The sequence below is a fragment of the Balaenoptera physalus genome (genome assembly GCF_965194825.1).
Source record: "Balaenoptera physalus genome assembly, chromosome: 19".
Classification (NCBI taxonomy): domain Eukaryota; kingdom Metazoa; phylum Chordata; class Mammalia; order Artiodactyla; family Balaenopteridae; genus Balaenoptera; species Balaenoptera physalus.
The window spans coordinates 19,260,999-19,286,600 of NC_138900.1; the positions used below are offsets into that span (position 1 = coordinate 19,260,999).

The 25,602-nt window shown below is 39.2% G+C and overlaps 2 protein-coding genes and 1 long non-coding RNA gene across 17 annotated transcripts in view; 1 reads left to right on the forward strand and 2 right to left on the reverse strand.

The window, feature by feature from the left end:
• Positions 1–5,091, forward strand: part of LOC309649054 — a 152,306-nt gene extending 147,215 nt beyond the window's left edge. For both annotated transcript variants that reach the window (XR_014256925.1, XR_014256926.1), the window contains one exon: positions 3,649–5,091. This is a non-coding gene — a long non-coding RNA (uncharacterized lncRNA). The remainder of the gene's footprint in view (positions 1–3,648) is intronic.
• The window catches only part of DPY19L3 (dpy-19 like C-mannosyltransferase 3), a 79,108-nt gene extending 58,180 nt beyond the window's left edge, over positions 1–20,928 (reverse strand). For 3 of the 6 annotated variants that reach the window (XM_082438540.1, XM_082438541.1, XM_082438538.1), the window contains exons 1-3: positions 10,054–20,928; positions 8,137–8,278; positions 5,754–5,887 (exon numbers count right to left, since the gene is read on the reverse strand). In XM_082438540.1, coding sequence (XP_082294666.1) covers positions 5,754–5,887; positions 8,137–8,239 — 237 coding nt within the window. In that variant the 5' untranslated portion in view covers positions 8,240–8,278; positions 10,054–20,928. Of the gene's footprint in view, positions 1–5,753; positions 5,888–8,132; positions 8,279–8,690; positions 8,919–10,053 lie in introns of those variants that run through there. The other 3 variants (XM_082438542.1, XM_082438543.1, XM_082438539.1) reach the window with 2 other exon arrangements.
• A 107-nt stretch (positions 20,929–21,035) lies between these two features.
• Positions 21,036–25,602, reverse strand: part of ZNF507 (zinc finger protein 507) — a 47,330-nt gene continuing 42,763 nt past the window's right edge. For 4 of the 9 annotated variants that reach the window (XM_082438525.1, XM_082438526.1, XM_082438533.1 and 1 more), the window contains one exon: positions 23,209–25,471. In XM_082438525.1, the coding sequence (XP_082294651.1) occupies positions 25,105–25,471 (367 nt within the window). In that variant the 3' untranslated portion in view covers positions 23,209–25,104. The other 5 variants (XM_082438531.1, XM_082438527.1, XM_082438528.1 and 2 more) reach the window with 5 other exon arrangements.

A 25,602-nucleotide genomic window follows, 5' to 3' on the forward strand; every position in this document is an offset into this window, starting at 1 on the left:
TAGATCCCGCATGCATGCCACAACTAAGAGTTCGCAAGCTGCAACTAAGAAGTCCGCACGCCACAACTAAAGATCCTGCATGCCGCAATGAAGATCCCGTGCGTGCCACCACTAAGATCCAGCACAACCAAAAAATAATAAGAATAAATAAATAAAATAAATATTAAAAAAAATATTCTTCTAGGAAATCACCCATTTCATCTATTCATCTAATTTGCATAAAATCAAACAAAATAGTCTCATGTGGCTCTTTCTTATTTCATGGTCTCTGTGGTTATTTCTCTGTTACCATATTTCATGATCTCTGTAATTATTTCTTCTTTTTTTTGGCCGTGCCACACAGCATGTGGGATCTTAGTTTCCCTATCAGGGATCGAACCTGTGCCCCCTGCAGTGGAAGCACGGAGTCTTAACCAATGGACCGCCAGGGAAGTTCCATCTCTGTAATTATTTCTGTGTTATTTCTTATTTTGGATATTTTCATTTCCTACCCCATCTTTATCTTTCTTTCGTTTCTTTAGTTTTCACCCCCCCAAATAACCACTGATTTATGAAATGTTTTCCTACTTTCTAGGTGATCAATTTCTTTTACCTTTATCCCTCCTTCTGTTGTGAGATTTCATAACTGGAATAATTCATTTATTTCATAATATATTAATTATTTCATAATATAGTATTTACAGCTACAAATTTTCTTCTGAGTACTCTTTTAGGTATATTCCATAATCCTGAAATGTGGTTTTCATCATTTTCTAGATTTCATTTATAATTTCTATAAATTCAGTTTTAATTACCTGTGGCCCAAAAGTTACTTTTTAAATATTTTAAAATTTCCAGATAGTAAGCAATTTTTCTTTTTAATTAGTTATCTGCAATTTTTATTTAAGTGAATGAATAAATTAACAAAAGAGGATACTGTGACCTTTATGCCCAAAGTCAGGAACAAGCCAAGACTATGCGCTATCACACTGTGATTAGAGAATACTGTCCATATAATTTCTGTATTTTTGGATCTGAGATTTTTCCTTACGGCTTAATTTATCAATGTTTTAGTGAATGTTCTGTGGATACTGGAGAGGAACGTATATTCTCTCTTTAGATATTTACAGATTAGATCTATCATATTCAATATTTTCACTAGGTCGTCTATATCCTTACTTATTTTTGTCCACTTGCTTTTATATGAACTGGAAAAGAATTAAAACTCCTCAATACTAATGTATTTCTATACTCTTCTTGCATTTCCTGTGGTTTCTGCTTTGTAAATATTGCGATTATCTGATGCATGGATAGTCATACTTGTGGTTTGTATCTTTATCACTGAAATATTGCCCTTCTTTGCCTCATTTAATACTTTGTCTGATACTTTCTTTCCCCTTTCTGCATTTATTAAGTCCTTGTCCACACCTTTGGCCTAATCTGTCTCAGAAGGATTCTTACTGTTCTGGGAGGATCTTATGCATATATGATGTGATTTGGATTTTGCTTTGTGATCCAGAGTTTTTATTAGGTGAGTAAAACCCATTGATACTTATTTAATCAAAAATAATTAGACATACCTGTGTTAATACATATTGTATCATGCTTTTTACTGCTCTTTAGAACAAATCCTTCACTACATGATCTGTGTCAGCTTGTTTCAATATGTGTGTGTGTGTACATGTCTTTAATTTGGAAGGTTGATGTTTTTGTTCTAGGGGTTACCTTTCTTTATAACTTCAGAGGATAACTTAATTCTTTGTTTCTATGGCTAGTATCTACTGACTTCCTGTAACAAGTTATGACAATCTTATGAAATTTATACTTCTCCCCTGCCCAATTTTACTTGATATTATTTTTCTTGGAATTTTCTTTATATATACTGTGTGTGTGTTTCTTGACATCACTTTTAGTTGAAACTTTTTGACTTTTAGCTATAAAAGATACATCAGGATACTTCCACCATCTTTTACCTTTTCTTTCCCTTCCTCTTCTAACTTGTGTTATGTAATTATTACACTGCTATTGTGTTACTATTACATAATAACATTATTATGTTATTACATTATTCTTATCATATATATTTTTTTCTGTAACTATTTAGTCTTAGTCCTACAGTTAAATTTCACAATCTTTCTAACATTGTTTTGCCTTTTATCTCTTGACTGGATAAAGTTTTTCCTCTACCAATTTCTCCAGGTGTTCTTAAAAATACATATTTCTCAGAGTCAAAAACATTTGAATGGTGCTTTATATATGATGGAATAACTGGGTTAAAATACATAAATCACTTTCTTTTACGTGAGTCCTTTGTAGACATCATTCAAGGTCTTTGAGTAACTACATGTTACTTGGAAAACTTGGAAGCCAGACTGACCTTTGTTTCCTCATATAGGTAACTTGATCTTTTGTCTGGATGTCCAAAGGTTTCTTACTATTTAGGTACAGCAATTTCGTAGCTATATCCTGCTAATGATTTTTCTAGGCCAAATGTTCCTGGGACCCATCATGCCCGTTCAGTTTGTAGATTCAAGTATTCCTTTATTTTTGGAAAGTTTTCTTGAATTACAGATTTAAACATTTTTTTCCCCGTTTCATGGTTTTGCTTCCTTTGGGACACAAATTATGCAATCTTGCTGTTGTCTTCCTTAGCTGTCACTTCTCTCTAATATTTTAACTTTACTAATTCTATTTCATTTTGTTTACTTTCATCAGTCCTGTCCAACTTTTCTCTTCTGTGCTTTTTGCAGATTCTGGTGTCCTGTGTGTTGCTTCCTACATAGTCATGATTTCCCCTTATTCCGTATCTTTACTTGGATTGTTTTGAAAGTGACTCACAATGTATCCAAACCTGAACTCATCATTTCTTGCCTCGCTGCCTCCTGCATATAAAAAGAATGTGGTTGGCCTTTGTCTCCAGTTCCTGAGAGGTAGCCAATAAACCCTTGAATTTCCTTGTGACAAGAGTATCTTTGTTATCATGGTGGGCTCCTTGGCCCACATCTGACAGCTTGTGCTAACAGGTGACTCAGGGTGGGCCCCTAGATGTTTTTGCTAAGGAGATGACTCAGGATGGGAGCTGGCCAAGCCAGAAAGACCAACCGTATGCTTAGAGGGTTGGCGCTCTGAGCCAACAGATATCAGCCCGACCTCTGGCAAGTGGAGAGCAGCTGGAGATTGAGTTCAACCTTGTGGCCCATGATTTAATTAATCATGCATATATAACGAAACCCCAGTAAAAACTCTCAACACCAGAGCTCAGGTAAGCTTCCCTGGCTGGCAATACTCTACACGTTGTCGCACACTGATGTGCCAGGAGGGTAATGCATCCTGACTCTATAGGAAAAGGACAATGGAAACTTGGAGTCTGGGACTCTCCCAGACTTTGCCCAATGTGCCCCTCCCTTTGGCTGGTTCTGATTTGTATCCTGTTTCTATAATAAAATTGTAATTATAAGTATAGAGCTTTCCTCAGTTCTGTGTCATTTTAGTGAATGGATAGCCAGTTGGTCAGAAGTGACAGTAACCTGGGGACCGCCAAAGTTGTGACTGGCTTCCGAAGTAAGGGTCAGTTTTGGGGAGGACTGTGCCCTCAACCTATAAAGTGTGGCTTAACTCCAGGTAGCTGGTCAGAAGTCACTGTACTCTTCAGATTTTCTCCTCCCACAGGGTTCATGATCATAGCGAATGAAGATCTACCCGTCTATCCTGCTAACGGGAGAAAGAAGGTCATCACTGATAATTCTTCCTCCTCAACTGCACTCCACACAAACGATGAATCAGTACATCCTTCCAACTCCTGCCCGGTCTACAAAGCCCTACATGGCCTGGCCTTTTCTTCAGGTTTCTTGATGATGGGGTATACCTATTTAAGGGTGCTAGTAGGGCCACGTATAAGCTTTAAATTAAAGAGCTAAACTTACAGTTTAAAATTATGTGATCTCTTTCACCATGTCTCCTTGCTATACAGTTACTAGCATTTAATTTTGACTTTATGCCCACAAAGGGAAATTTCAGGCTTTATTCAAAATACTTGTACTAATAAATAAGTTTTAAATTTCTTAATTCCAGGAAATCTGTTTATAGGTACTCCATTTTAAAGAGACAGGTGAGTAAAATTTTTCTTGACAAGAAAAACTACCAACTGTCACTGAAGGGTAAGAATTATTATTTCTTGGTACCATGATTATTTGTATAAAGATATGTCCATGCTGTATCTAATAAAGTAATATGACAGGTTTTAAAAATAAACATACTAGAAATTACTCATAAAAATAAAATTTGTCATTCAAAGCAGTCTCCTTTGGAGACTCATTCCAATAACGGAGCCAAAGCTCAAAATATTTTGGAAAATTCTCTTTGGGAACTGTCTTTACATTCTGTATAGATACTTCTGAATATTCTCATAGATGATAAATCTCTGCCCTGTGAAAGTCAATTTTACCTTTGTAAGCAACTAATCATTAAAAGCTATGGTGGGGGGCTTCCCTGGTGGCGCAGTGGTTGAGAATCCCCCTGACAATGCAGGGGACACGGGTTCGAGCCCAGGTCTGGGGAGATCCCACATGCCGCGGAGCAACTGGGCCCGTGAGCCACAACTACTGAGCCTGTGCGTCTGGAGCCTGTGCTCCGCAACAAGAGAGGCCACGATAGTGAGAGGCCCGCGCACCACAATGAAGAGTGGCCCCCGCTTGCTGCAACTAGAGAAAACCCTAGCACAGAAACGAAGACCCAACATAGCAATCAATCAATCAATCAATCAATAAATCTTTAAAAAAAAAAAAAGATATCCCCATCCCTTAGGTCTCCTTCCATGGAATCCTAGAATTCCAGTTCTAGAAGACACTCAGCAATCACATCATTAACTCTTCTCCTTTAAAAAAAAAAAGCCATGGTGAGAAATAAGGTAAAAGATCATGACATTTTTGATGAAAAGAAAGGTACATTTGGATGAAAAACACTGGCAATGTGCAGTGTTTTGGATGAAAAGCGCTGGCAATGTGTAAGTTTTAAGTGATATACTTGCTCTGAACCAAAGCCAAATTAAAGGATGTCGGGGGGGGTGGGGAGAGAGAGAGAGAGAGAGAGAGAGAGAGAGGGAGAGAGAGAGAGAGAGAGAGAGAGGGAGGGAGGGAGGGAGGAGAAAGACAACAAGGAAACTGGTATTTAAAGAGTCACACACTCTCTTGAAAATCTGATGACAGTTATGGCTTCCTCTCCATCTTTTGCATATACTATTAGAAAGGTACACCACATCAACGTCATCTATGGAGCCAGATTAAAACTCCTTGGTTTAGAACAGTAGCTTTGGCTTTCTTTTTCTTTCTTTCTTTCTTTTGTTTTTTACTGTACCCAACAGGAAAAAAAAAATTTATACTGTGACCCAGTTTGTACATACATACATATAATTAAAATAAAAGTTTCACAAATAATTATCAACCTTACTATGTGATAGTATTCTCTTGTATTTTATTTCATTATGAAAAATGCTACTTATGACCTACTACACCAACTTCACAATCTACAGCTTGAAAAATACTGGTTTAGAGTAACTGATGCATAATATGGATAAACTAATGAAAATGGGAAAACTCACTTGATTATAAAAATTCTGATGTTATTTTAAACTAACAAAGAAAAAGTCATTTTACTCTATAGCCAAACCTTTCAAGAGACTGGATTCTTTATGGCAAAACGGAACTGTCTTGGTCATTCATCTAAATGGCTAATTAACTACTGGAGACACTGATGGGTAAATCATACAATGTTCATACCTTAATATTAGAAAACCACAAATCATTCTCATGTAAAGTGGCCAGGTAGACAGATGTAAGAAGTCCAATGCAAAGGGCAACAGTTCCACCAATTGTAAATGACAGAATCGTCCATAATCTTCTATTGGTACAACCTTTTAGAAAAATGAACAGATGAAAAACCAAGTCAGTAAAGGATTTAGCAGTTAATAGTTCTATTTCAGACTGTCAAACGTGCCAAGTTCCAGCTGCCTGTCAGTGGTGAAGCTTTCCGTGTCTCCAGCAGACAGCTAGGGGTTCCGTTTTGTGATTCCACAGACCTTTTTATACTTTTCATACTTTTATTATAGTTTTATTTCCCCACTGTATCTAACTGTTCGTTTGTCCATTTTGCCAACTAGAATGTAAGCGTCTTGAGGACAAGCATACTATCTTATTCATCTTAACACCTAGGACCTGTGCTTGGCCTAGTTTAACTACTAAGTTTCTTAAATAGAGGAATAAATGGATTACAGATCTAAAATATAAACAGTCTTTTAGATCATCTACTTACAATGTGTGGTTTATATATTAAAAGCTACTCCCAAACTTGATTACTTAAAATTTTAAACCCCATCATACAAGCTAAAGGAATATAAACTAGGAAACATATTTACAGTACATATAAGAAAGGTTAAATATCCTTAATATAGGATACTTTCAGGACAATAAAAAAAATGAATATTTCAGTAGGAAACTGATTAAGGACATCAACAGGCAATGCACAGAAGAAAAAATGGCCAATAAACTTAATAGAAAAAAAAAAGTTAGTATTAATGAAATGCAAGGCAAAACGAAGAGCTATAACTTTTACAATACTGGCCAATTTGATAGCTTAAAAATGCTTAGTACTCTGTTTTGGTAAGGATACAAAAAATAGACTTTTTAAAAAAAAAATAGACATTTTTTAAACACTGCTGGTGTTAGAATAAATTGATACCTCTCTGGAACGCGACACGGCAATAGGAAGTAAAAGCCACCAAAATAAGCACCTTATTTGACCAATAATTGTAAATCTAGGCATACACCCCAAAGAAATAAAGTTTTAAACAAACATGTGGCCACAAGGATATCTATCACAGTTCAGTTTGTACAGGTAAAAGGTTAAAAATCATCTAAATATTCAATAAGAAATTAAATAAATTATGCTACAGTCACACAGTGACTACACACTGACAAAATTTTAAAAATACATTGACTGACATATGTTCATAACACAAGAGAAAGATAGCAAGTTACACAACAGCGTGTAGGATCTCAATTTTGAGAAAAAACACATCTGAATGCCTGTAGGTGTACATGTACAGAGAACAACATTTAGACAGCAAGATAATCAAAGTGTCATAGGTGGTAATCTCAGGATGAGTGGGTTTGTGGGAGTATTTTTTCCTTCATTTTTGCTTTTCTTTAGTTTTCATTTTTTTTTCTGACATGAATAAATACTGCTTTGGTAAAATGAACAGTCCTCAAAGTTATGTTTTAATTTAAAAGGACAAACTTGAACCTGTATTTGTTTTTATATAAGATTTTCAGAAAGTACTCTGTATTGTCCCAAATTGCTGATGGCTGAGTTGGGTGGCATGACTGATCAATACAAATTACTTTTATTTTATAAAACTGTTAACCCCCACCAAAAAAATAAATAAATAAAAAATAAAACTGTTACCCCAAATTACTTTACTAGCTCTAGCTGCAGCTGATGTAAACTCTGTCAGATATCCAAAATGGCTGATGGACATGGAATTTTTCATGCTTTTAAAAATCCTGACCATGCTTAGCCTAAGAAAGCAACTCGGGAAGCAAGAAGTTGGTAATTAATGCCATCTGATGTATGGCTTAGCAAGAGTCTTCAACATTATTTAAACAATTTACCAAATTCTGACCACTTTTCCCACCAAAAAAAAAAAAAAAAAAAGCAAATTAGAAAATTTCAGGTATTTAACTGAAAATAAAGAATGAAAGAAAGTTTGATTCATCTTTCAATACTTTAATGAAATGAGAAACTCACCCATGGTAAGGCTGTCTAGTTGTGAATAGCATACACAAACCAGAAAAATTAGAAGTAGACTAAAATCCAAACCGTGGGAAAAAGTATTACAAAAGTCAAAGGATCAGACTGGCGTAACTATACTGAACAGGCAGCTGAGAAGCAAAGGGCTATAATCAGAGGTCTTTTATCTAATCATAACTGTAAAACAAATATCACATTGCAATCAAATCATCTGTAAAACTAAAATATCTGGGTAATAGAATAAGTTTCTTCACCTATTAGGTCTCACCAAATTTTTATCCTATTGGAGAGTGATTATTTCAATATGCAGACAAAAGAGCAATCCAAAATGCTGCTTTAATTTAAATCACCTACTAGATGGCAATTTATTTTCCAACTTCACATTTTCTTCTTGTGCCACGTAATCCTCTGAAACTTCTGTGGTTTGTATTCCTTTTCTTTGCCTGATGGATATCATGGTGTCAAAGACTCACATGCATTGTTCTTCCAACCACTCCTACAAACAACACAGAAGTAAACCACCATCCACATGTCAGTACCCTCTCTGCCAAATACAGCCTGTGCTCATCTGTGTTTTGGAGACTTTACCTGAGCCATTTTCCCTCTCTTAGCACGCCCTCCCATTTTCCCATCCAAACCTTAACCAGCTATCAAAGCTACTCTCAAGACACAACACAACTATTTCTTTAACACAACCACATTTATGAAGCGCCTGTCCTGTGGCAGGCACTGCTAAGAGTTAGGAGCACAGGTGAGCATCACAGACAAGCCCCTGCCCTTCTTCCAGGAAGCCTTCTTTCTTGGGATGAACCAACCCCTACTGATCTCTCCCGTTCCCGAGTCATAGCAGTTACCACGTATTTTGTCACATAGTTAGGTAGTTTTATATTATTTTCTATAGTACCAACCATGGAAAAGGTATTAAGTAGTAAATTTGTTGATCGTTGATAGCCTGATTTTGAAGAACGGAAACACTGTTTTGTCTCCGGTATCTGGATTTTGATACTGGTGTTCCTTCAAACAATTCACACTGGAAGCTTTAGGAATATGCCTCAGTGGTGATGGCGGGGGTGTGCCAATCAGGGCAGCTGCTACACCAGGCAGCAACAGTGGGAGTGACGGCAGGGAGCAGGAGCCTGGTTTGGAAGCAGCAAGTGGGAGGCAGGGGAGTGGTGGCAGTGAGTAAGCTGGCTACAGTCCCCCGGAACATCCTGCGTCACTCCTCCGACGAATGAACAGCGTTTAACTAACTATTTATTAACTATGACCGGTTGCCGGACAAGACTGTCGGGGCAGTTTATTAATTCCTAAAGGTAAACAAGTGGCTCTACTGAAAAGAACACACCAATCAACGTTATACAATTCATCCATTCATTCATTCATACAAAAAAAAAAATCTCAGAAGCAAAAAGGTGCAAGCACTGAAAATGGAGAATCTGGAGCAACAGGGAGAAAAGGAGTGTGGGCAAAGTCGTACCTCTAGAGATGAGCTTACCCCCAAATTACCTCATCCTAGAATCATGCCCTTTCTAAGGGCCCCAAGCGGAGTTGTAAAAATCCCACAACTGATACAATGTAACACGTTAGGACAGAAGGGCAACAAATGTTTAAGTGCCAACTACGTGTGATAATTGCATGAGCCCAAGAAACAAAAGTTTCCCCATCAAATTACAAGGAATGCCATCTTAAATGTTTGAAAAGGGAAATGGGAGCGTGTGCTTTTTTTCTCCATTGCTTAGAAGAACCAGCACGTACTGGGCATCCCGGGACGCTGCAGGGCACATTATTCAGCTCACCTCCGCACCCCAATCTACACCACCGGAGTCCCCGCCAGACGCTGAGGGGCCGGATAAGTTCAGTAACTCGCTCCGGCTCACCTAGGAAGTGGCGTGGCCGCCGAGGCCGGAGACCACCCAGTCCTTCCCTCCGCCCGCATAGCCAAAGCAAGAAGTCGCCCGAGAAGGCGCCCCGCCCTCGACAAACTTGCTCTCTCCCAAGCTGCCGCCCCCAGCCCCGCACGTCGGGAGGACAAGGGGGCACCCAGTCCCACACCGGGTCTCCGAAGACGCCGCGAGGGCCGGAGCCGCGCCCCCACCCTGAGCGACGCAGCGGGGTGGCCCGCGGGCTTTCGGTCTTCGCGGCAGATTCAGCCGAACGCCGCCACGCAAGGGCGGAGCGCCACCCGCCCGCCGGACAGTCCGGGGCCACCGACGGAGCCTCGCGCCCGCGCGTCCCCTCGCGCTGCCCGCGGCCCGACACGCAGCCACAGACCTGCGGCCTCAGCCGTCCTCGCGCGCGGCTCCGGACCGGGAAGGAGGGCGGCCGGCCGGCCGGCCGGGGGCGCAGAAGGCCGCGGGGGCGGGGCCGCACTACGGCCAGCAACGCGCCGCGGGGACAGCCAGAACCCAGCAGCCGCGGAGCTTTGTGCTGCACCTTGGAAATGGGGGGCTGGGGGGAGTCACCGCCCCGGGGAGGGGGCGCGCCGGGGAGGCTGGGCCGCTGAGGCCGCGCCTATAGGTCCCGGGAGCCGTCCGTCAGCGCGGGCCACCTCCCACTCCCGGGGCGCCCCGCCCCGTCTCGTGCGGCGCCGGCCGGAAGGAAGCGGCGCACTTCCGGCTGCCAGGCTGTGCTGTCGGCTGAGTTCCGCTGCGTCCAGCCGCTCCCGGCACCCCTTGAAGAGCACTGGACCTCCGCCGCCGACCGAGGAGCCCTAGGCCACCTTCGCCCATGCAGACTCCCGCCACCCCCAGGCCAGAGCTAGCGGCGCTGCTCGGGGGAAGAGGGCCGGGATGCGAGTAAGGGTGGCATCAGGTCGGACCGCGGGGTGGCGGCACCACTTCGGCCCCCGGATGGGGAGGGTGAGACGGGCCGGGGGCCGCGAAAAACTTTCTTGCGCCGGTGCCCTCCTGTCTCTTGTGCTGGTGGATGTGGAGGGGTCAGTAAGGGCCCGATTGACGGAAGCAGTCCGACCACTCGGACATCTCCCAGCTTCCCGCGTTGCCAAGGCCTGGCGCGCCCCCTTCTCGGGTCTTGGCAACACCCCCAGGCCCCAGCTGCCGGTGATCTGTGTTTGGAAGTCTTTTACCGACTGCCAGTGAGAGTACCTACAGAGGTACTTTCGCATCTCCAAAGACGCGCCTCTTTTTGGCGAGGGGGGCAGGGCGCGCTGTCTTCTTCCCAATTTTGTGTAGAATACGTTCCTCTGTCTTCTTAGTCTCCTGTGTTACTCCGTCTCCAAACTAGAGTGTAAGCCTTTTCTGAGGGCAGTTGCTGTGTTGTATATGTGGATATCTTTCTTAATCACACTGCGATGAACAGTAGGTAAAGCCTTTTGTCAGCAGATTCTCAGAGCACATGTTAATTGATTTTTATTAAGGAATGGTCCTCTGGGTCTTCCATCTGTGAAGAGGACTGCCCATCTGTCTAATTCCAGGAATCACTTCAGCCAGGTGCCTTTCCTTGTTACCCCTGTTTGATATTTTCCTCCTCCTTTGTGTGTCTGTTGCTGTTAATAACAAACACACATTCTGTGCCAGTGGGTTGAGGTATCTGCTGGTGGTTTTAATAAAAATAAATGTCAGCTGTTTTTTCAGATGGCATTTGTCATGTTTAACATGATTGTTGGTGTCTTTTTTTCATGTTATGGACTTGAGAACAGGGACTGTATGGTTATAATCTTTCTCTTTCACCTTCTTAAGGCATCTTATGCCTTACATAAAATACATTTGTGTGTTTAATAAATACATATGTGAATTGATTCCTCCTTAAGTAGAATTCCCCCTCTCCTCCCCACCTTATTATATAGGGTTTTTTCTTAAATTGTCTCGCTCACTGGGGAAAAAAATGAGTCTGTTGTGAAACATGCATCCCTTGAGAAAAGGAAATAGTACTTGTTAGCAGCTGCTTGTTTTCATATGAAATGGCTTTACTAAGCAAAATAAAGCTTTGTGAGAAATAGACATCCACTGCTGAGGGTAAGTCTTGGTAATAAATAAGTTAATTAAGAATGAATCCCTTCTGATACAGCAACCATGGGGGTGATGGGTAATGAGCGGTAGACCTTTGCCCCCATTGAGCTCTGGTCATGGGCTGTGACTGCAGAGGTCTACAGGAATACTTGTTTGCATTGTGTTTTGAAACCCAATGGGATCTGGCTTTTCCTCTGTTGGGGCCAGCAATAGTTACGTTGTGCTGGAACAGTTCAGCTCAAAAGTATGGCCTGGAAACCTGTGGCATCACTATCAACATCATCAGGGAGCTTGTTGGAAATTATCAGGTTCTACTCACACCTACCGAATCATAATCTGTAGGGGTCAGGGACCAATAATTTTTTTAAGAAGTTCTCCATGTGAGTCTGTGTTCAGCAAAGTTTGAAAGCCATAGTAGGACCTTGCTACTCAAAATATTGTCTGTGGACCAGCAGTGCTGGCATCACCTAGGACCTTAGAAATGCTGGCTCTCCGGCTCTCCCCAAGGCCTACTGAATCAGAATCTGCATTTTAATATAATCTCCAGGTTATTTGTATGTACGTCACACTTTGAGAAGCACTGCACTAGAAGTCATTAATGTCTTCTTATGGGAAGTCACATCCTTCCCATAAAAGCATCTTGCGTTGGACCAAGGGAGAGAGCTCTCCTTCTCCATTGGCTTTTTCCTGTCTGATGTACGATGTTTGTTCAGTTTTAAATAGTTTGGCTTAGTAGTGTGAACGCTCTGGTTCACTCCTGTCTTCTGTGGCAATAGACTCTCCCAGTATTCCTCCTCTGTCTACCTTTCTGGCACTCCTTTTCAGTCTCATGTAAACTCCTCTTCCTCTCTGGCTCATGGCTCCAATTTCCAGTGATATTCTGATGACTCGTAAGTTTTTATGTCCAGGCATAGCTCCTGACAGCCGGGTCCCATATGTCTAGTGCCTATTGGAAATTTCCATGTGTGCAGAGCGCTCAAACTCAACTCGTTAAAAATTAAACTTTTTCTAATCCCCAAACCTACATTTCATCCCATGTGCCCCCTTTTCCTAATTGCTGTCAATAACTTAGGAGCCAAACCTGATTCCTCCCTATTCTGTAACCCATATATCCAGTCAAACATTGAGTCCCATTGGGTTTATTCCTAAATATCTCAGAACTTGCCCAACTTTTCCCCATCTCCATTGCCACTACTGTAATCCAAGGCACCATTTTTTTGTCTGGATCATTTCAATAGTCTGCTAACCGATTGCCTGACCTCCATTCCTGCCCTCTGGCCTTGTCTACTCAGTCCACCCTCCATATAAAAAACATACTGATCTTACTAAGATACAAGTCTTTTGGTGGCTTACTGGCTTTATATAAAAAGCTCCTTAACAAGCTTGAAAGTACTGCTGAGTCATGCTCCAGTCACCTCTCCAGCCTCATCCCTACTTCCTATTCATAAATTTCAAAGTTTTTATAAGTGCCTGACTTAACTACTATTCAGCCTTTAAATTTCAGCTTAAATGATCCTTGCTGCTTGATATTTATACACTCCTCTCTCACTGAATCACAGCTGTTCTGTGTGATGCATAGAATATGGTGGAAGTGACCTTGTGGGACTTCTGAGGCCAGGTCATAAAGACATCCTAGTTTTAGCCTTATCCTCCCTTGGATTGCGCACTTATGGGGGATGCCAGCCACCATGTTGTGAGGACGCTCAAACATCGTGTAGAGAAGGCCACATGGGCGGCACCTGGCCTCTGGCCAGCGACCAGCCTGCCACGTGAGTGAGCCACCTAGGAGGAAGATCTGCCAGCTCCGTGTCATCCATGCCACTCCCAAATATCTCATGCACAGATATGATAAGAATAATAAATGTTTATGTTTGTTTTAAAGCCACTAAGTTTAGGGGTAATTTTGTTACACAATGATGGGTAGTCAATATAGTAGTCATTCTGTATATGGATGTATCATAATTTATTTAATATTCCCCTCTAATTGGACATTTAGATTGTTTCTAGCTTTACCCTATTACAAGCAATGCATAGAGAATATCCTTATATTTATGTAATTCTTTAGGATATATTTCTAGAAATAGAATTGCTAGAATTTAAATTAGGATAAACATTGGCAAACTACATTACAAAAGGTTAAAAATTGTATTACTTTACACCTCCACCGATGTGCATTACGGGGCTTATTTCTCCATGTCCTTGCCAACAATGGATATTTTTCATCTTTGCCAATCTTAGGCGACAAATGATATATCATTTTAAATATATTAGTGAGGTGGAGATATATCAGGACATTATTGGCTGTTTGTATTTCTTTTTCTGTGATTTATGTTTTCATGTTCTTTGGCCAGTCATCGATTTAATCTTTATATAAAGGGATTAGTTATAGATTATGGATTTCAACATTTTTTTTTTTTGGCCGCACCACGTGGCATGTGGGATCTTAGTTCCCTGACCAGTGATCGAACCCGCGCTCCTTGCAATGGAAGCGCGGAGTCTTAACCATTGGACCGCCACGGAAGTCCCTGGATATTAACTTTCTGTTGTATACCTTGCAGATATTTTCTCAGTGTTGTGTACTTCATATGGTGTGTTTCGCTTTGCATTGGTTTTCCATTTTATGTTATCAAATCTATCATCTTCCCTTTATAGCTTCTGGGTTTTTCCAACATACTTAGGAAAACCTTTACCATCCCAAGATTGTAAAATTTTAAAAATACTTTTTCCTAGTTTTAAAAGATATTGCATCTTTTTAATATGAAGAGAGAGATCTGACAATTTTTTTTTCTAATTGGAGAATCAGTTGTTTCACCATCATTCTTACCTTACTGATTTGAATTATCTGTATCACATACTAATTCCAGTACGTATATGGCCTATTTGTAAACTCATTATTGTGTTTAAATGATTTTTAAAAAGAACTAGTTTGCAACAGTTCTACATACTGTATTTCTTTTAAACACATGTTCTGGCAAGTTTTGCATATTTTCTTGCTCATATAAACTTTATAATCTTTTACCAGTTTCCAAAAAAGAATCCATGGAGATTGTTTTACTGGAATTGTATAAAAGGTAAAGAAGTCTTTGAGAGAAATGAGATCTTTACAATACTGAGTATTCTTTTACAGAAACACATATTCAGTTGAAGACAGTTTGGCCCACTTACACATATTTTCGCAACAAGTTTCATGCAATTCTTATTTTGCCACCTCGTCCACAGGGTTGGTTTTTCAAGTGTCTTAATAAAAGTCAGAGCAGTGGTCTCCAAACTTTTTGATCTCACAACTTCATCAATCAAAAATTTTTGTCCTCTCCGTGTGTGAACGTGTGCACGTATATGTGTGTGTATACATACATATATATACACATTATGTACTGCAATATATGGAAATCCTAATATGTTCTTCCTACATCCCATGGGTTGTTTTATACACTTGTGTATGACCCATGTCAGAGACCTCAGAGATCAGCTGTGTCTACGGCATTCTTTCGAGCCTAGTTTGGCACTCTTAGTCTTAGGCAACCCATGCTGAGTCCTGGATATCAGCTTTCTCGGTGCTCACAGATCATTCCAGAGTTGCACAGGAATCAACATTACACCTGAGTCCTTCCCCGTCCCCCCCCTCCAACCCCGCCTTTAAAATACTTGCCTCCTTCTCTGGCAGATTCTTAAGAAAAGGTATTATGTAATATTGTTAGTTACTTTTTCTCTCTTCCTTTGATCAACTTTGTATTAACTAGATTTGTAATGGTTTAGAAGAATGAAATTTATAGGCAGATTAGCATAGGTGCATAATTATCCAAGGACTCTATTAAATAAAGTTAACAAAATATTTAAACATTGTCAATGTTGGTTCATTTTCTTCAACACCTGCTACTCTTCTTCCTTCTACTTGTCTGCTGTTTCCACCTACGCCTTTCTTTTCCATTTCCATGGTTAGAATAACTATGTATGTTTTTGAATAAGGACATGAATAGTCAGGTTATCCAATTAAAGCAGATGATGGTGCTTTATCACATAATAAGCTTTTGGCGAAGTGTGATCATTCCTAGAAGTTGGCTCTTCTAGTCCACAAACCAGTGGCCTTGGCTGGTCTTTCCAGTTTGTTCCCTTGGACTGTTCTAATGTCATTCCCTGCAAAACAGGTATACATACAACAGGTGTCTAAAAACCCTAGAAATAGACATTTCCTACTAACAGATGCCGAGGTATACTGTCTGGCTTGGGGTTTTTTTTTTTTTTTTTGTAGGACGAAGTAGGACTTTCAGCCAGAAATGTATGTGTTTCTCATACCCTCAAATTCAGATATTTTATCATGCCTTAAATTATGGCTAATCTAGCACTGGGTTGGATTTTCACTAACACTTACCACGTGCTGTCCCCAAATCTTCCTGAGTCCACTCATGGGTGTTGATAAACTAGCCTGAAGGACTTATGCTTAGGAATTCACCGGCTTGATTGCATCTCACCAGGTCTGAAAGCTGCTAGGACTCAAAGGACCCCAATAGTTGTGTGGAGATTGGAGTAGGTAGTCTCTGTCCTTTTGTGCTCCCCATATGATGGAGGAACGAATACAGCTACCTCTGAGAGGTTTTTAATCACAGTCTCTTGATGGCTTTAAATTTTTTTCAGTCAAGATACCAGGAAACAAAGTTTGTTTCCTCTCACAACTGTCACCAACCAGTTCATTTATATGAGCATACATTCTCCGTGGTGATATTACCCCCTCCACCCACAATAGGGAGAAAATTGGCTCTTGGGGGTTGAAAAAAACCTTATTCTTTTAATGTATAAAGTGCAGATATACAGTATATCTAAGGTATTCAAATTTCATGGAGGGGGGTGATCAAGAAAAAAAAGTTCCTTAGGGATGTGATAATGAAAAAAAGGTTGAAACGCTGATACAGATTAAGTTTTGGTGGTTGGAACACCGGCCAAATTCTAGAGGTTAACTTTTGTATTTTCACTATGCATAAGTGTATGTGTGTGTGTGTTGGGGGCGTGGGGGGAGACTGGAAATAGTGTTAAGTTACATCAGTGGATAGTGGTTAAACGCAAATGCTGGTCTGGATTTTATCTTTGCCCCTTCTGCCGTTTTCCTACCTGGTCATACGTCTCCTCGGTGCAACTAGGAGAGCTACATCCCAGGCCCACAGGACAGCACCCCATATGAAGAGGTTGGCTTTAGGGCTGGACTGCAGGTATGCTTCAGAATTAGGATTGCTCTGCACCTGAATCCTGCAGGTGAAACAGTCCTTGTGAGATGGTTAGAAGACTGAGTTCCATGTGAGAGCTTTGCATGGTCTGAGCCAGGCCATTTCTCACCGTTTCCGAGAACTGTTACCTTTCCCTAATGGTCCAGTGCATGGCACTCAATCCTGTATAGTTAGCGGCTGATTATACTGAGCGTATACAATTTGAAATACCATTCTCTTTCCTTGGGCCTAAGTTTTGCCAATGCTGCCCGCTCATCAGCTGATTTAGGGAAAGGGCCATTTTCACATAGTCCTTAATGGCGGTTTATAGGTGTGAGAGAATGATTATATGAACTTAATGTGATGGTAACAGGGTAATGTTCTGACACTTTCTCCCAGGCTGTTGTCTTTTAAGATGTGACATGAATTGTATACGATATTCTAGGTACCAGGTTTGTCTTTTTTGGGTATATTTTAAGAGATACGATATTTTGTTGTGAGTATCCTTCCTCAAAACACAAAGCAGTATGGCTCTTAGAGTCCTTTCCAAGGCTAACAGGTAGCTTTGATACCATGATTTATAAGGGCGTTTAATGCGTCCCTGCCCCCAGCACACACAGTGAGTGCTCAAACCATGATAGGAACCACTGTTTGAGCTCACAGATGGCCAGGCCCTTTATACACATGGTTGCTGATCTTCACAACACCCCTACAAGGTTTAAGTATTACCCTCTGTTTTACTGATGAAGAAACTGAGGCTCAAAAAAAGGTTGAATGCCTTACTCAAGGTCACACGGCTTCGAACCAACACCATCCAGAAGTGTCAGAACTCAACTAGGTATCTTATAGACCATCCTCTCATTTAGTCCACATAACTCTCTGAGGTTGGTATTATAACATCAATTTCACATTTCAGAAAATAGAAGACATAACTGAGCTTACAAGAGGTTCAAAGAGGTAAAGCCAAACTATATTCCAAACCAGCTGAGGTAGCAAAATACCCACTCAGTGCGCAGCTGGCAGGCCGTCCACCACCCATGTCCTCCCCTTGCTTCAGATGGGACACAGTGACCGCTTTCCCATTAGGAAGATCCACACTTACTTTTTCCCTGTGATTACAAAGTGAGTTTTAACAAGTGTCACATAGTACACTGGAGCCTCTTTATCAGCATCTGCACACGGAGCACGGGCGTGCTCCAGCTGGGCACGGATTCTGAAGAGCCTCATTTTAGAGTTCTTTAACCTACAGGGTGATACCCTGCATGGATTCCAATCTCAGCATTATGGAAAGGCACGACCTCACCAATTGTATTCTCATGCTTCATATGGAGAAGGGCTTGGAAGATGAAGATAACTTGGAAACTGCTGGTTTCCTACAATTATTTAATTATTTCAGCACAACTATTTTTTGTAGAATGTGAGCTGTAGAGGATCAGAAATACAGCTTATGGTCTGAACCGTATCCTGCTGTACTTTTTCTCATTAGCCTGAAATAGAATTTTCTAACACCTTTTGTGGTTGGAAATACTAAATTTAAATGGGATTGCAGATACAAACAAAAAAGAACAAGATGTAGATTGATGTGTCTATTTCAGTAAAATGCAGCCACGTTATTGCTGAAGTATGGATACTAAAATTAATAAAATGACAAGTAGAAAAAACCCAGAAATCTGGAGATGTGCACTAAGCCTTTAAATAACATTAGGTACTAATAAAAGACCTGAAAAATGAATAACTTGTTTTATTTTGTTGAGGGTCTCTTCAGTTCATAATTTTCTATTGTGTACATATTTAAGATGACATACTTTATTAATAACTCAAAAAACATTTTACAATTACTGATACCAGTGGCAATGACATGGATAATTATTCTTAATTTTTCCTTTTAACAGAGGATAAAGCTGAGAAATCAGAAAGATAAAATAGTTGGGTCTATTTTATCAGCTCATGGTCAAGGATTCATTATTTTCTGATTTGTGTAAATAAAACTCCATCCACCTAACACATCATGTCCTTTTCAAACAAAGGCCCCATCTACCTCAGCGTTGTCATGGAAGTATCTGTCTTACATTCAGTTTTGCAAACTGTTCCCGAATGGTGCCTTTACTCTCTGGATTAAGTGACACAACTGGTGTAAATGTGGTTGAGTTAGGAAACAAAACACCACCAATATCTTATGATTTTGTTCTATAATGGTAAGAATTTATATTAGATGCCTAAAATTAAACTTTTAATTCAAAGGAAGATCTACTAGAATCAACTTTCGTAAGGCAAACAATTTAAACAGGAATTACTCATACTGGGAAAAAAAATCAATAGAAAAAACCAAGTATGTCATAATCTTACAAACACTTTATGGTCTAAATGAGAAAACTGGATGCAGTATATTAATGTACCACCAGAAAAATGAGGTCTACAGTCCCCCAACACAACACACAAACTAGATTTTGCTGCACATCTAGGACTCTGGAAATGGTTTAAGCATCTTACAGTCATTTGGATTCTAAGATATAAACCAAAACATACTATCTATTGTATGGCACCAATGAAAAACAGAAACTCCTCTGAGAATTTATAGGGCCAAAAATGTTCATTTTACATCTTTGCTGCTTGATTCGAAGAATCTATGTAGGCGAATACTGTGACTTTTTCTTAATCTGCCAATTTAGTCAACAGTTCTACATCAAAGCCAACTACAACTGCCGCCACCCAACCCCAGAATCTGGTTTTAGAGTCAGACAAGTTATTCATTATAAAGAGGTGTGTCTAAGACTCTTCTTCATATCCTGGATTATGCAAGTCAATGGTCACCGCAGCTGAGTGGATTAGCTGCCACGGTTACCTCCTACTGCAGTTAGATATGCCGGTGGCATGACCACATCACAGAAAGGGTGAAGCAGAGAGGGTACCATCAGCACCATAAGGTTGTCAGGAGGAAAACAGTACTTTTTAAAAGCGGCATTATTTATTATTTAATTATGTTATTTCCAACAAATTGTTTGGCTTTAGGTAGTGGAGATGATGAAATAGTTAGGTTGAAGTCATAACTTATGGGTAGGGCTGTAGAAGAACAGGAGACGAAATAATATATTTATAAAATAATGCTATATAAAGCTTTCTTTATAAGCTTTTTTTTCCTGGGAGCTTTAAAGCACAGATCATACCATTGTTCTAGGTCACAGGTCAGCAAACTCGATCAAACGATTTACTATTAAGCAGATAGTAAATAATTTGGGCTTTGTGGTGCATACAGTCTTTGTAACAACTACTCAGTGCTGCTTTGTACCTCAAAAATAGCCATATACAGTATGTAAATGACTGGGTGTGGCTGTGTTCCAATAAAACTATTTACAAAAATGGATGGCAGGCCAGATTTGAAACAAGGGCTGTCAGTTTACTAATCCTTCTATACCACCACTGTCCAACAGAAATATGATGTGAGCCACATATGCAATTTAAAATTTTATAGTAGCTACATAGAAAAACAGGTGAAATTAATTTTAATATTATTTAACCCAAAATATCCCAAATATCATTTCAACAAGTAATCAATATAAAAAACTATTAATGCGATACTTTTTTAAAAAACGATGTCTTCAGAACTGTTGTATATTATACATACAACATATTACAAGTGCTAGTCATATTACAAGTGCTCAATAGCCACGTGTGGCTGGTGGCTACCAAGTTGCACATGTTCTGGATCTTTCGTGCTGAGATTTCTACAACTATCCGGAGGTTAGTGACAGTGTTGGGATTTGGCTCTTAAAAGATAGGACATAATTATGTTGCCCCTGGGGAGATAGGACAAGGGATTAAAGCTTTTTGGGAGAAATGTTTGGCCTCAGACACTTGCAGCCGAGGTAGCCCAGGATTCTCGGGCACAAATGTGTAACTAGACCAATGATATAGTCAGATGATGTTAGCTTCACTTGCCAATGCAACAGATCAATGCAAGTGCAAAATGCTAACTGCCGTTAAGAGAGCTACTTTAGCACTTTGACTACATCAGAATTTAAAGCGTATAAGGATGTGATTTGGAAGATAAAGTGAAGAACTGTGTAGCAAGGAAAAAAACTACAAAATTAGATTGAATTAAAAAAAATTTTTTTAAATTTATTTATTTTTGACTGCGTTGGGTCTTCATTGCTGTGCGTGGGCTTTCTCCAGTTGCAGTGAGCGGGGGCTACGCTTCGTTGTGGTTTGTGGGCTTCTCATTGCAGTGGCTTCTCTTGCTGTGGAGCACGGGCTCTAGGCACGAGCTCAGTAGTTGTGGCTCGTTGGCTCTAGAGCGCAGGTTCAGTAGTTGTGGCACATGGGCTTAATTGCTCTGAGGCATGTGGGATCTTCCCGGACCAGGGGTTGAACCCGTGTCCCCTGCATTGGCAGGTGGATTCGTAACCACTGCGCCACCAGGGGAGTTCCTAGATTGAATTTTTAAAAAGATTAAAACAATCTAAATGCTTTTTCAATTACCTTTGTGTAACACAGTTTAATGCTAGTCATCAATAGTTTAACATGTTACCAAAGGGTAATCATAAGCCTTAGTTTAAGCCTGGGGAAGTTCTTCATTATTTAAATCCAAATTTCTAAGTGATTAAATCAACATTTCCAAAATAAGAATGGATATAACTTTTTGTTAATAAAACTTAGAGGCAAGTGTTTTTAACAAAAAATTTATTACCAAAATACAATATTAAAGTCAATACATGACAAACTTCTGTAAAGCAAAATAAATTATTCTAACATTGTACAGTATTTCCAAAGGTAGTTAAAGAAGCGCTAAGACCTTGCTTCACTGTTTGTTGAACAGATAAACTGTTCTACCATGAAAACAATCCTAGAGTTTTAGGCGTTAAGGCATGCAGCTTGATGTGCAGGATAATTTTACAAAATGCAAATCATCCTATTTTAATAAGATACAGTGTCAGAATTAACTGTAGTCTTTACATGTCAGTGTTCCAGAAATTTTTAGACTTTGGCTATAGAAGCAATGCCATAGTGTTACACAATACTTATTTCTTAAAAAAATACATGTATTCATGTCCATGAATATCAAACTCAAATCTCTATTAAATATATTTTATAGAATATTACTTAGAGCACCTTGCTGTACAATAAAAAAAGATTAAATAAGTGTCTATGAAAACTAAAAATATAATAAGTCTCAAAAGAGAAGCCTGCTTGTCTTTGTCAAGCCAAGTACACTGCAGGAAGATACAATGTAAACATAGGTGCCCACCATTTGCTTTGTGAGAAAAGACAAAGAAAATAATAACAAAGCCACTGATAGCTACCTCAAATAGATGAAAGATCTAGAATAAAGGCTTCCGTCAGTGTCACTACACTGCACTGGCTGGACACAGAACTTGAAGTCTACGGGTCACCTGGAATACAGGCATGGTACTGTTAGAACACTGGGGATACCGACCACATTCTGGATTATTAGAGAAAGAGAGAAAACGATAGAGCCCTGAAAAAGTATTATTTATAATGATCAGAATGCATCATCTTCCCCCTCCCCACCTTTGCCTTATCCAGTAAGTGTTTTAGAAACTATTCTCACTGTCAAATCTTAGAATTGTAAGTGTTCAGAGTGGAAAACAAATACTGAGCTTTACATGGCAAAAGATCTAGTACCAGTAAATGTTATTCCTATAAAGGGAATTCCTGCTGATTTTTAAAATATATATTCTATAATTAAAATTGCATATTTAGTCTTCATCATATTCAATTGTTCTTAGTGGGGAGGGTTAACTTAAGGCTTGCCACAAAACCATAATGGGAAGGTACACAACATCCTTGGTATATGGTTCCTCTTATAGGCCAAGAGAAAGCTTTTGAAGATATTTTAGGCTGGAAGCAGATGAATATTTAAAGACTTTTGAACTTCTGGGTTAATTTTTTCCCATGAGCTAGGGAAATTTTAAATTCATGATTCCAAATGGAAAATTTAAGTAACAATCAATGGAAGTAGTTTAAGGAAATGAAAAAAGTTAATTTAAAAATACACTGTTGAAATTTTGGGAATGTTTTTCGGTTATTAGTATTTTCCAAATGATTATATAAAATTAAAGCCAAGGAAAATTTATAAAACAAAAACTCTTCTAAGGTTGTTAATTTTCAGAATAATAGATTTTTATAAAGAAACATTGAGTCAGAGCTACCAGTAATGAAAAAACTAAGTGGGAACAATATAGTAATAATGGAACCATTTAAAATATTTTAGTTTATTTTTGAATTTGAAATGAAATACAACTGTGTTTTAATTCTGAAAACAGGAGAAAATGAGAAAACCCACTGCATGTGGATTTGGGGGATATAGTTTAGTATATATGAATCCATTTTCTCTTTTAAAAACCAGATATCAGAAATGGATTAACTTTCACAAATAAACTAAAGCTACGTAAATTAAAGAGTTGCAAACTTACAATCAACTCTGTTTGTTCATATATCATCATCAAATTAGATTTTAAAAAGCAAATAAAAAAAAAACACACAAAAAAACCCCACGCAAATCAGACAGTATTTCAGGTTACTTGGCCCCACTTAAATAGTTCCTAATGCTATCTGAAAAATGTTAATTCATTCGATTCATACCTGGACTTTGGGAAGAGAATTCTTTCCTAAAATGTGTCTACAGAGTATCCTATTCAAGAAATTCTATTTTCGATGTTTTCTTAGCTTTATGAGTCACAGCCTCAGCTCTAGAAGATGTTAGAGTCAAGTTCAGAAAGAGCACCGTGAAGACGGTGCACCGCATGGTGCACCGGCCGCCTTTTGACTTGTAGGCAGAACTGATATTAACAGAACAATGCATACATAAGTGATCACAACTACAAAAGCAAAACCAAACAACCCCCCCCCCCCCCCGTTCTCTTCACTCTTTGAAATGCACTGTAATACAAATGCGTAATTAATGAGAAGATTACATCTATTTGATGGCGAGTTTTAGTTGGCTTCCCATGTGTCCTATTGCACACCAACAAAATACAATTTCCTGGATAGGAGAAACCCAAATAGTTTTTGTTTGTTATTAAACGTTTTATAAACAACCTGAATTTTTACTATATTTTAGCCACATTTGGTTGTATCTCTTATGCTAAGAATAACTAAATAAAAAGCTCCAGGAAGTAAAATCTCAATAGTAGTACTCATTTTAAGGGGCTTTTGAATTTCATTCCTCTTCCCACAAATGATTTTTATTTAACAGTTCAAACTACTTCCAAGGTCTGATGAGCAAATGCAATTTTTCCTACTTTGCTGTTTTTAGACAACAAGCTTGGTCTAGTTTAGAAGAGTGGATTAGAAGGCCTATGTAACTATTGAGAAGCTGGGGTATTCCATCAACACTCTGAAAAGAACCTCTGAGAAGTGCACTGTGCTCAACCAGTCACCTTTTTTATGAACCTTGAGATTTGGTTTGAGGCTGGTGGGAATTCACCTCTTTCCTCCTTTGCCCACAAGACATTCACTGTAAATTTAAGACAATAATTTACTTTGTAAACGCCTATTTACAATCTAGATTTGGATTTAGAGGTCTCTTTTTTTTTCTTTCTAAAGAGTAAAGTAATATATCTCAGACCGAGTATATGATTTGTTCCTATCAATCTGGCTAAAGATTTAGGTTGATCATCTCAAAGCCCTGTAATGATCTTTTCTTTCCTTGTTGATACCAGAAAACCCTCAGACACGTGCCTCCCATTTCTCACAAGAGGGTTGTCATTCATGTCAAAATTGAGAATGAAAAATATTAAGCTCTGCTTAAGATTGTGACACTTTCATAACAGTAAGTTTTAGAACAGTTCCTGAAAAGCCCTTTCTTAACTCTTTTGCTTGCATTTCTACACTATAACAAGCTTTTAATAATAAATACACTCAAACTAAGAGGTAACAGAGGGTTATTATAAGAGTACATCTTTGCTGCCTCCTCAACCCACTTCTCCTCACTCAAAATGCTTAAATATTATTACCCCTTATCCATTTGGAATTCCTTTTATTACATTACAAATTTTGTTCCAAAGTCACATCTGTCATTTCTTCAAAAATCACACCAACTATTTCTTCTGTGCCTAGTAAGTTACTGGACAGCACAAAGGGCAAACTGTGGTTTAAAGGATTCCTCTTCTGCTGTTTTCCTCTTCAGATAACTATTCCACCTAATTTGTGTTTAGAGTTGTGTTGTGGTCCTTATTTAGGATGATGTTTACAATTTCACCCTCATGCTCCTTCATATGATCCAAAAGATTTTCTTTGCTGGTAGACTCGAAACCACAAATACAACAACAGAAGAGTAAAACGCAATATTCCACGCCAGGAGGGGCCAGACTGGAGTTTTTTTCTAAACTATATGAGGTATTACTTGTAGGGTTTAGTTTCTCATTCTCATTGGTACCTACGACTTCACTGGGAGCCTGGGAAATCAGCTCTGAGGATGACACCAAATTTTCTGAACTTCCAGAGAGAGAATCGGCTCTTTCTTCACTGCTGTTTAATACAGTCTTTCCGGAGGATTTCCCCTGAACTCTTAAAAACAAAAGAAAACACATCAAACCTTGAGTTGCTTATAATGTAGACTAGCAGATTTAATCCTAACTTTATATATAATGCATATATAATTATAAATAATAACCTATTTATATATAACAGTAAGACCA